Genomic DNA, 14,925 nt, shown 5'->3' on the forward strand with positions numbered 1-14,925 from the left:
TAGCAAAAGTTCGTATCAAAATTTGATATCTAAAATTTCATTTTAAAATATATATTTAATATGTAATTATGTTTATGTTTGTTACATTTTTAAATATTTTCAAAACTTATTTTTCGTTCATTTTTTTATCATTATTTTTATCTACATGAATTTTTGGATACTATTTTAATAGTTTATTTTTTATTTAATTAATTACTTTTGGAATGTTTGTGAGTCCATGACTTCCTATTGCAGATTTTTCGGCAGATTTTGTAAAGGGCCGGCAGTGTGATGCTCATGAATTCATGCAATGTGCCTTAGAGAAGCTGAAGGAATGTTTCCCAGATGGGAAAGATAATCCTGTTGACAAAATCTTTAGTGGTGAAATTGTTAGGAAGGTATGGTTCACAATAAGAAAAACAAAATTGTACAGCCTTTAATTACATTTCTCTCTTTACAAACTATAATCATATAATACTTTTAAATTATTGGCTTTGAAACTTTTCTAATTTGCAGTAGGTGTGGCAATAAGTCTCTACTGGGGGAAAATTCTTTTCCTATCTTCTGATTATCATTTAAAATAGGTGTATGTTGTTATAGCCAATTTAATTTATTTGTCCACTTAAACAAGTATTGATGTTAAAATTTTGTCTCGTGCATACAGTAATTATTGGTTAGTAATAAATTATTAAAAAACAAAAATTAGATGTGTATGAATCTTATCCGCTGCTTCTTTTTCAGTTCTTGTATTCTGGCTGTGACCACGACCAACCTCCTTCTTATACTACTGAGCCACTGAACCTAATGTTAGACATAGACGGTGTGAAAAGTGTTGAGAAGGCACTTGAATCATTCTTCAAGGTGGATAAAACTGAGCAGGTTACATGTGATACATGTGGGAAACAAGTGTCCAGGAGGCAGCAAATTTTTCTATACAAAGCACCTAAGATTGCAGCATTAAAATTGAACAGGACTAAGAAAGATGAACATGTTGATTTCCAAATGAATTTGGATATGAAGTCTTATTATATCAATATGGATTCCAATGAAAATGTAAGTTAATTGTGACATTATATATTATATACTCTTATCACTGCATTAGTATATTAATTTTAAGATTCTCATAATATGTCATGAGTATTATAGCTCAGAGAAAATGTTATTTAAAAAGAGTTTAGTCACTAGTGAATTTTTATTAGTTATTATTCATTACAACATTAATGATAAACTTTATTCTTTTTTCGGTTGACAGGTAATATTGACATATTATCTATATGCAGTTGTTGTGCACTCTGGAAAAGACCTAAATTCAGGGCATTACTATTGCTTTGTCCGCACCTCTGAAAACAATTGGTGCAAGTATGATGACTCAAAGGTATATATCATGGAAAATTAATTGTGAAAAAACTGAGAGCATCTATTTCTGAAATGCATATGGTACTTGCTTAATTTAAACATGAATTAATTAATGGTTGATAATTGTTTCAGGCTACTGAAGCCTCTGAAAGTGAAGTTGTTGGGGAGGAAGCATACATGTTGTTCTATGCACAGCAGGGTACACCATGGTTTGTGAATTCAATGTCGGTTTTGAAGGACACTAGAATGGATGAGAATGCTGATCGATCTAAAGTAGCGATGCCAATTTCCTCTGACCAAAAAACTATCCCCAAGAAAAAAGCCACCAAGTCACAGAAACCGGAGACCAAACCCTCCCCGCGGAGGAGGCTGGCACAGCTACTTGTTTAGTTTTAAGAAATGTTAGAGAATCATTAGAATTTATTATTTTTTGTTATTAGTTGGTCATTAATTTTTAAAAATATAGAATAAAATATGTTATTAAATTATTAAATTAAAAAATTGAATTAATAGCTAAATAATAACAAAAAATAATAAGTTGTGATGCCCCTAACATTTCTCTATAGTTTTTCCTTTTCTGTTCGGCATACTTTTTGGAAGATTGTAATACCTTAATTACTGTGCATCTATAGACACTATCTAGTCTACTCTAGTGTGTTTATTTGCTCTCTTTTAATTTGAACAGAAACACAGAATTAAATAGCTAGCAAACTTGGTTATATCTTATCCTATGATTTTGTGTATCTATCCATTCCTGCCGGAATATAATTGCTGGTAAGTGGTAACTGCTTGTCGCTATTGATCCTTGTGTAGTTGATCCATTATTCAACTAGTTAGTTAATTAAATAATTTCGGGATGTGTGCTCTGGTGGTACTTGCAAGTCAATTAAATTTCATACATCATAGCATACGCCATACGGTATGATATAATAGGTTTTGTAATTTCTAGCATAGATAAAAAATTTAATATTCTTTTTGTAATCAGATGAAGTATGTCTTTGCTTTTAAATAAGATCCTCTACATTATTGAAAAACATACTGCAAACTGATTTTTTGGGAAGTTATTACAACACGGGTTCATTTTTAAAAGAACTTTTTTGCCAAAATAAGTTAAAAGTTAAAACAGATGAACTATAAGCTGTTGACTTGGTATTTATTCAATATTTTTTCACTAGTAAAGTAGTATATCATAATATTACAAAGTATGCATATTATTACTGCATTGTTATATCATGAATTCTACCGTGACTATTATCATGGTGAATATAAAATTTTAACAACACTTAAAAATTACGGTTAAAATTAAGATAACACTTTTTTACTATTTAGCAAAACCTACCTTTGATAAATATATAAAAGGGCCACCATATCTTCTTTTCTTTCTTTATTTTTTTTTTAATCTTAAAATTCCCAGCTATGGTAAAACTTTTTTTTTTTTCAAATGTATAGTCTCAATTCTTGCATGGAAGCTTTATTATTATGATATGATCTGAGACTAGCTTGGCAATTAAATTGCCTGCACCTAGAGTCACAAGCATAGAAGAAAATGCATGCCAAGAATGAAAAAAAAAATAAGAAGATAAATTAATATGAATAATTATACATGGCACCACCACATCTTTTAAATTAGGTTTTCTTCTGCCTAAAATTTTGCTTCTCTACAAAAAAACTACATTAGTGTAGGCTCTTTCACCCTATACAGCAACACTACAATCACCTTTCTGTGAAATATCCTCATGGGTTTCAATGGAAGAATGTTGTTGAGACACTTCTATTCCTGCTTTAGCAGATGGCTGTTGTTCACTCTCATTGCTAATATGGGAAAGTTGCGAATTAACAAAATCGTCGTCTGCGTTGCTCTGATGCGGGTTGACCTCCCCAGCAGAGTTGCCAAGACGCGACTGACTGACATCTGCAGCTGTCTCTGCAAGGTTGTTGTTAATCGCGTGCATGGCATCGTCGCAAACCTGTGAACTATCATTCACCATAGGATAGGGTTGTTGTACATCATGAACCGTGTTGGCCACAGTTAGTTCTTCGATATTCTCTTCACCAGTCATATGGTTAAACTCTTCCTTTATTTCCTCACCAACTCCATCCTTTAGATCTTGATGGTTAGCGTCGGCAGCAAGATCGTCCGGCTTGTTGTGATTATCAGCAACGGCTGCATAGTGCAACTCTGATTGGTTGACACCAATGTGTGCATCACAGAGCTGCAGATTCTCACTGTCACCTTCGGCGTGAATCAACTGGACAGCACTAACTGCATTCTCTACAGAACATAATTGTGCATGATCCAACTCTCTATCAATCCTTGTAAGATGTAATTGATCAACCGGAATAGCAGTACCATAAAACTGAGGTTGTTCATCTTCACTAACTGCACTAGTATATTGAACTGCACCATCCTTCCGTAATCGTTTACCAGCGCCTTTTCTTCTAACCCTCTCCTTTCCTCTTACCCTTTTTCCAAGTTCAACTTGGGGGGAGGTTGAGACCATGACCGGACCGCCAATTTGGTCTCTCAAACATTCATGGGCGATATATCTAATCCGTGATATCGATTCTATTTGTTGTGGATCCAACCCTTTCGTCGAGAAGGTATCCGCAATGTGCGCAATGTCCCTCAGACCAGCATTCTGCATAGATTTGTTTATTTTCTTTAAAAAGCATTTCAAACTTAATCTATAATAGGCAATAAGTTATATAACCGAATTCATTGCACATATCCTTACCGTTCTCTGGAACTCGGACGAGAGAGAAATAGGCCTCCCGATGAACTTTCGAGTGATTCTCAAATACCATTCCATGTACTCACTTTCATCAATACCTTCATCGCTGTCAACAATATGCACACGGCGTTCCATCCATTCATTAAGCTCTGATTCCATTTTACCGGATAAATCAACCCCGCCATCCACTCCTCTACTCTTCCTCTCCCATCGCTCTACATCCTCTGGGATTGATTGAAGCATGCCATACTGCCGTAAGCACCGATTTGGAAGATGTCTTTCTGCCTTGTCAAAGCATATCAACATTGTCTTCGATCTCCCAAGAAACAAAGTTCTTTTGATATGTTCAGGAATTACCATGCTGTCCATGTTTCTGTAGGGTAGCCACTCTACCTGGACATTGATAACAGTGAAACTTGATCCGTTTAAAAAAATCCGAGTATTCCCAGATCATAATTAAACATAAAAATCAAAACAAGACTTACATCACATGATTTTAGCGAATCCAAAGCTTTGCGATAAAAAACAACATCACGATTTGCAGTCGGACCACTTTGTTTGCCTTTCCATCTAAGCACAAATGGAAATCGATCATGCATCATATCAAGATTAAGCTTTGGGCGCCCGATATTTAGATGAAAGTAACTCCAACACTGCAAATAGACAATAACTGATTAACATATCATTTTGATAGAAAGGAAAATTTATGTTTGGGAGGAAAGGACAAAGATAGAGGGTTAAGGGAAGTAGAACAAATCTAAACTACCTGCAGTAGTGTTAAACAGCCACTAATGGTGCTTTGAGTTTTCAGCGATGCATTACCCAGTGCTCTATACAAGAATCCTAACGCTGCGGCACCCCAGGCATACTGTCCACATCTATCAAAATTCTCAAACAATGGCAAGTACATCACAGGGACTTTATTACCCGTAGTGGTGGAGAATATAGTGCTACCTACAAGATATAGAAGATAAGCACGAGTATGTTGCTCTATTACTTCGATGGGAGCATCTTCAGGGCAGCGAGAGAAGAACTCTTTCAACCAACTCAGCTTCACCATTCCACCACTTGTGTAGCCAGATTCTGGCACCTTGCCAAGATACTTCTCACAAACCGAATTGCACGCGGTATATGTAAGACCTATTACAGCATCTCCATCAATTGCTAGACCAAGCAAGAGTGCAACATCTTTAAGGGTTACCGTCATTTCTCCAACATTCAAGTGAAAAGTATTTGTTTCTCTTCTCCACCTTTCGACTAGAGCAGAGATAAGTGGATTGTCCAGGCTAATAGCTGGGATTGACCTCAAGTATCCAAATCCAGCCCTCTCTACCAACTCGATCTGTTTTGGGGTAAGTGTCCACTGATCAAGTTTTGAAGTGTGTTCATGACATCTGAGAGCCCCACGCTCCTGTTAAAGCATTAATGAGAAAAGACTTCGATAAATAATCAAGCAATTTATAAGATCTTTCAGCCAAAAATATGAAGCAACAGGGCTTCTCGGCTAGCGAACTGCACCTGTCCATCCCATACTGCTGTGGAAACATGCTTGTCTTGATCATAAAGAACCGAACCATCAATTGGACCCGGATTAGTTGCATAAGGGTCGCCTGCTCCTACTTCCATTAGCATGACTATGACAACATCCAAAAGGAAAGCAAAATAAGAAAAAGATGCCTCAAATTTTATTTATTTTATTTTGTAAGCATTCTCAACAAGCAAGAGGAATGGTGGTTGCGGATAATGCAAACTCAAAAGGAAGAGGGAAGAGGAAAACTAAAGAAAGAAAGAAACTTGTCAATACATGAAATCACAAAGCCCGCAAATCCCAAGGAATAGTAACCACAGTCCCAAATTATTAATTACGAGTTTGAATACATATACAAAAAAATGAAACAAAATTATGCTTATGCAGTAAAACAATTAAAGTTGAAATGGAATGATCTTGCGTCTTCCAACCAATTTAGGAATGATATCCAGATATATTTTTCTTATTTTCCGCTACACACATATATTAAAAGCAGAAAGCTAATCAGTGTTTTAAAAAGCGATTATGGCGTGGTGGATTTCTTCCTTGCCGCCATACAGTGGTCGCCACGATGAGTTTTTCGCGGACGGCAAAATGGCGGCGGAGCCATGGTGGACTGCAATAGAAATGGTGGAAATTGGCGGGTTTTTTTTCTTTTTGAATTTTGAAAAAATTTTAGGGTTATTTTAGTAATTTAGGAAACCCTAAAATGCTACAACTCACCTTTCTCAGCCTCCTTTCTTCATAAAACTGCCTCTTCCTCTCTGACGGTCCAAAAACTCTTCTATCTCTCCGTCTCTGCTGCGCTGCTGCCAGAAGAACCACCAGCAGCATGCCAGGCAGCACCGTCCGGCACCAGTTCCTCCTTCTCCGTCTTCCCTCTCCGTCGTTCTCTCTGCATTCTGGCGAAGCCGCTGCTGCAAGCCACAGGTTCCCTCTCTCTCTAGTTCGTAACTTAGTTTTTGTTCCAGACTTCTGGTGTTCCTACCCTTTTTTCTTTCCTGTATCCCCTTTTATTTACCTAGGTTCAGTGCAATAAATTATATTATAAACCTCTCTATTTCCAATTTTTTTTCAACTTATATAGGTTCAATTAATTCGATTCAAGACAAGCCCCTACCTCTAATGCCCCTACCCCTGCCTCTTATATTTTATGGTGTGTTATGACTTGATGTTATGTTTATTTGTTGAATTCGTCACTGCATTTGCTGAATTAATTGGGTAGAAAGTTGATTAAATTGATTAGATTTTATAATTTATTACATTTGGAATTTTTCTGCATACTTAAGCTAACATAAGTAAAAGATAAGAAAGCTTTTTCTTTCTTTACCAGTATAAAAGAAGGGCTTCTACTGCAGAATTCAGCACCAGATCATTCCTGCAATTTAAAGCAATTGACTGATAAACAAAGCACAAGCCTCAACTTTCACTTCCATCTAATCATGCTTTATGGGTTACCAAATTCAGTTTCCTTGTAAGCAACATTCTGAGTGGAAATTGCCACGGCTGAAAATATAAGGAAACACGATATTACAAAGGTCTGTTGATATATACAAAACATATGCAAGACCACAAACAGCATGAAGTAAGTTGATCTTAATTTATTATTCCTATGTTCAAAGGTTCAAAGGTCTTGTAATGTGGTTACTGTGTAATCATGCAGCACATTTCAGACCCTTTTTTAATTAAAAAAAAAACTTTAGAGCAAATAGAATCATCCCTGAATACTAAGTGCATGCTCCAACCCTCAATTTTAACCAGTGCCAAAATGCACACTAGGAATTTGACATAATGGCCATGGCATATGGATTACAGTAGGTCCTTCAGGATGATTTGAAAGTCTCTAGTTTCTAAAATAGAAAACGTCATACATATGTAATGGCATGCTACATAAGTAGAAAAAGAGAAGATAATGATACAAATTTAAAGAATTGTGTTAAGGTATCTGATGTAGGTTGCTATTTGCATCAAACAGCCATAAGATTTGAGCATCTCAAGAGGTAAGTAATAACATGAAGCAACAGTAAATTGTCAACATGATGATGCATGTATAATTACACCCCACAATCCTTGTGACTACAAACCGAAAACAGGTGGCATACTGAAGTTTAGATTGAACCATTAACAGTGAGTGGAAGAAAATAAACAATGACGGAAGGCAATCAAGGATTAGAATGAAGAAATATAAGCTATACCTAAGGAATTAACAAAATAGCATGCCCTTGATCTTCCCATCCTCTCTTCTTCCTCCCCTACACTCGGCACTTTCTTTGACCAGAACCCTTCTCTGTCTCCTTTCATCAGTTAAAAGGATAATCCAATGACTACAAACAAAATATGAACCTTCTGACTTGAGGTACACCTTCCACAACTTTCACTAACAAAACTAATTCCATGATAATAAACACTTAAAACTTACTATACAAGGATTAACACAAGTTTCACTCATTTTAGTTTCATTCAAAACCCCAAAGGAATCGTTTTTTAAGTAAATAATCTTTTCGAATTCAAACTTTCTTGGGATTTCTACTCAATTAGTCTATTGAGATAGAAAGTTCATTTGGTTGCTCCTTAACTAATAAAATACCCCTAAAGTATTATCTGAGGAGTACTTCTTGAACTTCACATGAATCTCTTTTATACAAAAAATATGTTGATATAAGAAAGAACATTTTTGCTACTTTTGCTTCTACTTGTATGCTGTAACAACTAAAGCATCAATCTAACATGCTCTAACTTTCATCTTTCAGTAACATATTAATCTCTTGAACCTTGAACTTCTACAAAAACCAACTAGGATTCCGGGTACAACCTATTTCATGCAACAACAACAAAGAGTGTACAAATAACAATTCAGCATAAATACATAACAACAACCCTTCCCGTTTCGTTGGAGTCCATTCAAGTCACCCACTTTAATGCAAAATAAACAAATAAATTTCCGTTATGGGCACCATCATTCCCCTAAAAGAAATCATTGCATCCACACATAAGCACATAACATTTAGGTTACCACCCCATCAAAAAAAGATCAAAACTTGGAGCAAATTAAGCAAAAGGGTATCTCACTTGGCACCATCCAAAAAAATTTGAGAACTCGGGTCCCACAAAAGTTTTGGGACCCCGCTCCCAACAGAGAGAGAGCATAAGAAAATGGCGGAGAAGAGAAAAGGGATCCGCGTGGGGTATTTTAGCTTTGGAATTGCATTTCATTTTGTAATGAAAAATAAAAAGGAAAAAAGAATTTAGAGAGAGAGAGAGAGAGAGGGCTTACACATAAACAGAGTGAAGGGATTGATTGTGAGGAGAAACAACACGATACGACTTCCACCGGCGTCGTCGCTTGCCTTACCACTAATAAAGAAAAGAAAAAGAAAGAAAGCAGCTTCCTTTGTTTTCTTCAGGGCAAAACGCAAAAACTAACGAGTACTCATACCCAACGGCCTTCCATTGGGTTCTCTTTGGGGCTTCGGCCCAAACTATTTTATTTCACATTTTTGGTGATCTGGACTTATTGGCCTTTTATTGGCCATCAATAACGATGATAAAGTTTGTGTTAGTAGTAATTTAGTATAGAAAAAGTATATTAATTATTATATTTTAAATACATATATAAAGAGACACATCCAGAAAATATATCTATAAAGACACTTTTATTAAATACAACTATAAAAAAGATATTTTTATTAGACACATCTACAAAGACACTTCCATTAAATACAGTTATAGATAAGAGCAGAAGTTGGCAGAAATGTTGTTGGTAACGTAGCGGGATTGTTTAGTATATTCAATAAAATTAACCAACATGGGTTGATAAAGTGGTTAAGCAATTTAAGTCACTAGTCAGTTAAGTGTTGTGATTCAAATCTTACCTTGTGTATACAATAATCCATTGGCTAGTAGCAAATCCTTAAATGGAGCTCTGGTCCGTGACGGATTAATTAGGGGTGGCAAACAGGCCTAAATCCGCCGGGCCGACCCGCGTAACCCGCCAAAAAAGACGGGCTAGGCTGGAAAATTGAGACCGCCAAATAACAAAAGTCCGCCTAACCCGCACCGCTTAAACCGCGGGTTTTGGCGGAGCAAGGCGGGCTTCCCCGTCGGGCTTAGCATTTTTTTTGGCAAGGGATATTTTTACAATTTTTTTTGCCAAAATCCAACTCTCCCAACCCAACTTACAAGAGAATGAAGATGAAAATTGAGTGTTTTGGATTATGTTTTATTTTGTTTTAGAGACAATATTTATAATTATGTTTTGGATGAAAACTTGGTTTATAATTATGTTTATTAGATATTTATAATTACAAAGACTTTAATGTTTGTGAATATAAAAATTATAATTTGTTTATACTTTTAGAAATTATAACAGTTAAAAGTAAAAAACAGAAGAGATTTTTTTATACCTTTATATATATGATTTAATAGTTAAAAATAAAAATAAAAAGAAAAAATTTGGCGGGTTTAGCCCTAATCCTTGTTATGATGGATTAGGAGATACTCTAAAAAAAAGTATATTCAATAAAATTTCATAAAATTAAATCAGATTACGTTGGTCTAATGGTTAACTCACTAGTCTGTTTAACCAAATGTCGAGGGTTCGTATCCTGTCTAGTACATGCGCCAATGCATTGGCCAGTAGCAAATTTTTAAATGAAGATCTCATCAGTGACAGATTAGTTTTTAGTCTACCGGACTGGAAGATACTGTAATAAACCAAAATATTCAATAAAATTACCTAAAATTAATTTTGTATAAAAACACAATTTAATATATAAATATCAAAATATTTTGCACCAATAACACATCGAAATAAATGTTAAAATTTTGTATATTCAAGTCAACAATGTATCGATCATGATAGATATTTATGTTGTAAAATAAATAAAAGATATATAAAATATAGATGTGTAAATAGAAGACTTTAGTATTAATATAATTAGTTCAATAAAAATCATCCATATATTTATATGCATATATATATATATATATATATAAAGGGTTACTTTTTCAAAATCAATTAATTATACAATCTCTCTTAATATTCTCAATGACATAGAGAAATGGTCATCCACCTCATATCCACTTCACACTTATCACAACACTCCCCCTTAGATGACCATTTAGGATTATGCCTCGTTAAAACTTTACTAAAGAAAAATCTAATGGGAAAAAACTTTAGAGAAGGAAAAAGAGTACATTATCCTTTGTGATGGGAACTGCCTTGTTAAAAACATTGTCAAGAAAAATCTAATGGGAAAAAATCTGACCAAGAAAAAAAGAGTATAGTCTCTCCCTCTTGTCGACATCATTTAATGTCTTGAAATTGGCACATCCCAATCTCATGTACCAATCTTTCAAAAGATGATTTTGGGAGTGACTTTGTAAATAAATCTGTCAGATTATCACTTGAGATGATCTGTTGGACATCCATTGTCCCTTGATTTTGAAGATCATGAGTGAAGAAGAATTTGGGAGAAATATGCTTTGTTCTATTGCCTTTGATATATCCGCCCTTAAGTTGAGCAATGCATGCTGTATTATCTTCAAACAGGACAGTTGGAGCTATCTTCTGATCAGTCAATCCACATGATAACATAATATATTGGATCAAACTCTTGAGCCAAAAATACTCGTGACTAGCTTCATGTATTGCAAGTATTTCAGCATGATTAGAGGAGGTTGTTGCTATCGTCTGTTTCGTGGACCTCCATGATATAGTTGTACCACCATATGTGAACAAATATCCAGTTTGAGATCTCCTTTTATGTAGATCAGACAAGTATCCAGCATCTACATAAACAACTAATTGTGACTTGGATCCATATGGGTAAAACAATCTCATATCAATCGTTCCATGAAGATATCGAAAGATTTGTTTGATTCCATTCCAATGTCTTCTGGTTGGAGAGGAACTATATCTTGCTAGTAAATTCACAGCAAATGATATATCGGGTCGTGTATTATTAGTAAGATATATTAACGCTCCAATGGCACTAAGATATGGTACTTCAGGACCAAGTATATCTTCATTCTCTTTTTTAGGATGGAATTGATCTTTTTTCACATCCAAAGATCTTATGATCATTGGGGTACTTAACGGGTGTGACTTATCCATATAAAATCTCTTCAAGATCTTTTTCTGTGTATGTTGTTTGATGAATGAAGATCCCATTTGTTGTGTGCTCGATCTGCAGACCGAGACAGAATTTAGTCTTTCCAAGATCTTTCATCTCAAACTCTTCTTTTAGAGCTTTTATAGTTGTTAGAATCTCTTCAAGAGTTCCAATGATATTTAAATCATCAACGTGCAGAGTAATTATAATGAATCCAGATGCAGATTTCTTTATGAAAACACATGGACAGATATCATCATTCTTGAATTCATTTTTGGTCAGATACTCAGTAAGACGATTATACCACATTCGTCCAGATTGCTTTAGACCATATAAAGATCTTTGCAATTTGACTGAGTATAACCCATGTGAATATTCAATGGATGGTTTAGATATCTTCAGTCCTTCAAAGACTTTCATATAGATATCACGATCTAATGAGCCGTATAAGTAGGTTGTTACCACATACATTAAATGCATACGTAGTTTATGATATGCGGATAAACTGACCAAATAACGCAATATTATCGCATCCACTACAGAGGAATACGTTTCTTCATAATCTATATCGGGCCTTTGTGAAAAACCTTGTGCCACAAGTCGAGCTTTGTAGTGCACAACTTCATTTATCTCATTTCGTTTTCTCACAAATACCCATCGATATCCAATAGGTTTTACATCTTCTGGTGTACGGTCTACAGGTCCAAAGACTTCACGTTTTGTAAGTGAGTCTAACTCAGCCTTCATGGCTTCTTCCCATTTTGGCCAATCATTCCTTTGTCGACATTCTTCGATTGATCTTGGCTCAAGATCTTTACTTTCATGCATGACATTTAATGCCACATTATATGCAAATATGTCATTGACAGTTGTCGTATTCCGATCCCATTTCTCTCCTGTAAAGACATAATTTATCGAGATCTCGTCAATTTCACAATTTTCAGGTACTTGAATGTCTTCTGGCGTTAAAACTATATCAGAATTTTGAACAACTGCAGGTGTCTCTACTATGTCTTTTTCAACAGGAATCGTATTTACCTCTTTTCTTTTTCGAAGATTTTTGTCTTTGGAACCGACAAGCCTGCCATGCTTCTGGTGTGAATTTGCTTTAGTGGCTACTTGTCCTACTGGATATCAATTCGAATTGGGATATTTTCCGTTGGTATATAAGATTTGGTTATCCTCTTTGTATCGGAAAATGCATCAGGCAATTCATTTGCTATTCTTTGCAAATGTATAATCTTTTGAACTTCTAGTTCACATTACCCTGATCGAGGATCTAAATGCATTAACGATAATGCATTCTAATTAAGTTCCTTTTCAGGAAGCTTATTCTCTCCCTCTAATGTTGGAAATTTTGATTCATCAAAATGACAATCCGCAAACCGGGCTTAAAATACATCTCCAGTTTGTATCTCAAGATACCTCACTATAGAGGGAGAATCATATTCAACATATATCTCCAATTTTCTTTGGGGTCCCATTTTGATGCGAGAAGGTGGGTACGATGGGAACATATATCGCACACCTAAATATTCTTAAATGGGAAACATTTGGCTGCTGGCCAAAAGCTAATTGCATGGGAGAGAACTGATGGTAACTCATTGACCTCAAACGAATAAGTGTTGCGGCATGTAAAATAGCATTCCCCCAAGTCGAGGTTGAGAGATTTATTCTCATAAGTAAGGGTTTAGCAATCAATTGAAGGCGTTTAATAAGTGATTCTGCTAACCCATTTTGTGTGTGAACATGAGCTACTGGATGTTCAACACTTATTCCATTAGCCATACAATAAGCATCAAAGGTTTGGGAAGTAAATACACCAGTGTTTCAAGGGTTACCTGAAACTAGGAGGTCGGTCTTGGATGAGATCTTCTAGACTGACTAAGGTGGCTGTATCCGACTTGTTGGAGTAGGAGGCGCTGTTGTTCCTCATTCACCGGAGGGGGTGGTACCTGCAAGAGACTCCGATGTTTTAGTCAGTACGGGCTTTAGGCATGTTTTTTTTTGTAGAATTGGAGTATGAGTTATACCTGGGTGCTCCAGTGTATTTATAGTAATGTTTGATGACCTTCCTTGAGATAAGTTTGTTATCTTATCTTATCTTTTGTGGGTGAGGTCATTATCTTTTGGCCAGCCACCTTCTAGTGGGCGGTGACTCTTCTTTTTTTGGGCCTCTTTGGGCCTTCTTGGGTCTCCTGTGGCAGTTCGTCCAAGCTCTTTACAGAGAGGTCAGTGGTCGACCAACCCTTGAAGAGGTCGGCCGGTTTGTTTTAGTCTAACCTGGACCTTATAGCTCGGTCCCGGGTATGAACAACCAATATTATCAAGACGAATTACTTTGATTAGATTTTCTGGAAATTGTGATCTTAATCGAATAATTTGAGCAAGTAATATCGCAAACGCCAAGTTGCGAGAAGATAATAAGCACAGATGTGACCATCTCGAAGATGCATCTATTAGGACCATAAAATATCTAAAAGATCCACATGGTGGATGAATAGGTCCACATATATCGTCTTGAATCCTTTCTAGGAATTAAGGGGATTCAAATCCAATCTTTACTGGTGATGGCCTTAAAATTAACTTTCCTTGAGAACATGCAGCACAACAAAATTCACTAGTTTTAAGAATCTTCTAGTTCTTTAGTGAATGTCTATGGGAGTTTTTAATAATTCACCGCATCATGGTTGTTTCCGGATGATCCAATCGGTCGTGCCAAATTATAAATGCATTTGGGCTAGTAAACGTCTGGTCCACAATGATATGTGATTCAATTGTACTAATCTTGGTATAATATAATCCAATGAAAGTGAGGGTAACTTTTTTAGTATAACCTTCTTATTTAAATCATGAGTTGTGATACATAGGTACTCATGATTTTTTCCATTCATTGTTTCAATGTGATATTCATTTCGACGAATATCTTTAAAACTCAACAAGTTCCTCAAAAATTTGGTAGATAATAGTGCATTATTTATTACGAATTTTGTTCTTCCGGGAAACAAAGTTATATCTCTTCCGGAGCCTTCTATCACATTACTTGAGCCAATAATATTATTAACATATTCTTCTTTTGGCACAAGATGGGTAAAATATATATCACTTTTGAGAATGGTGTGTGAACTTGTAATATCCGCAAGGCATACATCTTCATTATATGTCTTTGCCATTCTCTTCAAAGACAAATAATAATAAAATAGTAAAAATATATGCA

At 35.5% G+C, this 14,925-nt stretch overlaps 1 protein-coding gene across 7 annotated transcripts; it reads right to left on the minus strand.

The window, feature by feature from the left end:
• Nucleotides 1-2,895: 2,895 nt before the first annotated feature.
• Nucleotides 2,896-9,000, minus strand: LOC127743925 (protein MAIN-LIKE 2). Of its 7 annotated transcripts, none has more exons than XM_052256151.1 (8): nt 8,870-9,000; nt 7,054-7,101; nt 6,926-6,973; nt 5,586-5,701; nt 4,834-5,478; nt 4,553-4,720; nt 4,071-4,460; nt 2,896-3,995 (listed from the first exon to the last, which is right to left on the minus strand). In XM_052256151.1, the coding sequence occupies exons 4-8, from the start codon at nt 5,697-5,699 to the stop codon at nt 3,030-3,032; spliced, it is 2,283 nt and encodes a 760-aa protein (XP_052112111.1). In that variant the 5' UTR covers nt 5,700-5,701; nt 6,926-6,973; nt 7,054-7,101; nt 8,870-9,000; the 3' UTR covers nt 2,896-3,029. The 7 variants fall into 7 exon arrangements, with proteins under 7 accessions (XP_052112111.1, XP_052112108.1, XP_052112110.1 ...); XM_052256148.1 differs by adding an exon at nt 7,791-7,919 and having other exon boundaries at nt 6,926-7,101; nt 8,870-8,976; XM_052256150.1 differs by lacking the exon at nt 8,870-9,000 and adding an exon at nt 7,791-8,840.
• Between the last annotated feature and the right edge of the window lie 5,925 nt (nt 9,001-14,925).

Source organism: Arachis duranensis, unplaced genomic scaffold, assembly GCF_000817695.3.
Source record: "Arachis duranensis cultivar V14167 unplaced genomic scaffold, aradu.V14167.gnm2.J7QH unplaced_Scaffold_165934, whole genome shotgun sequence".
NCBI lineage: Eukaryota > Viridiplantae > Streptophyta > Magnoliopsida > Fabales > Fabaceae > Arachis > Arachis duranensis.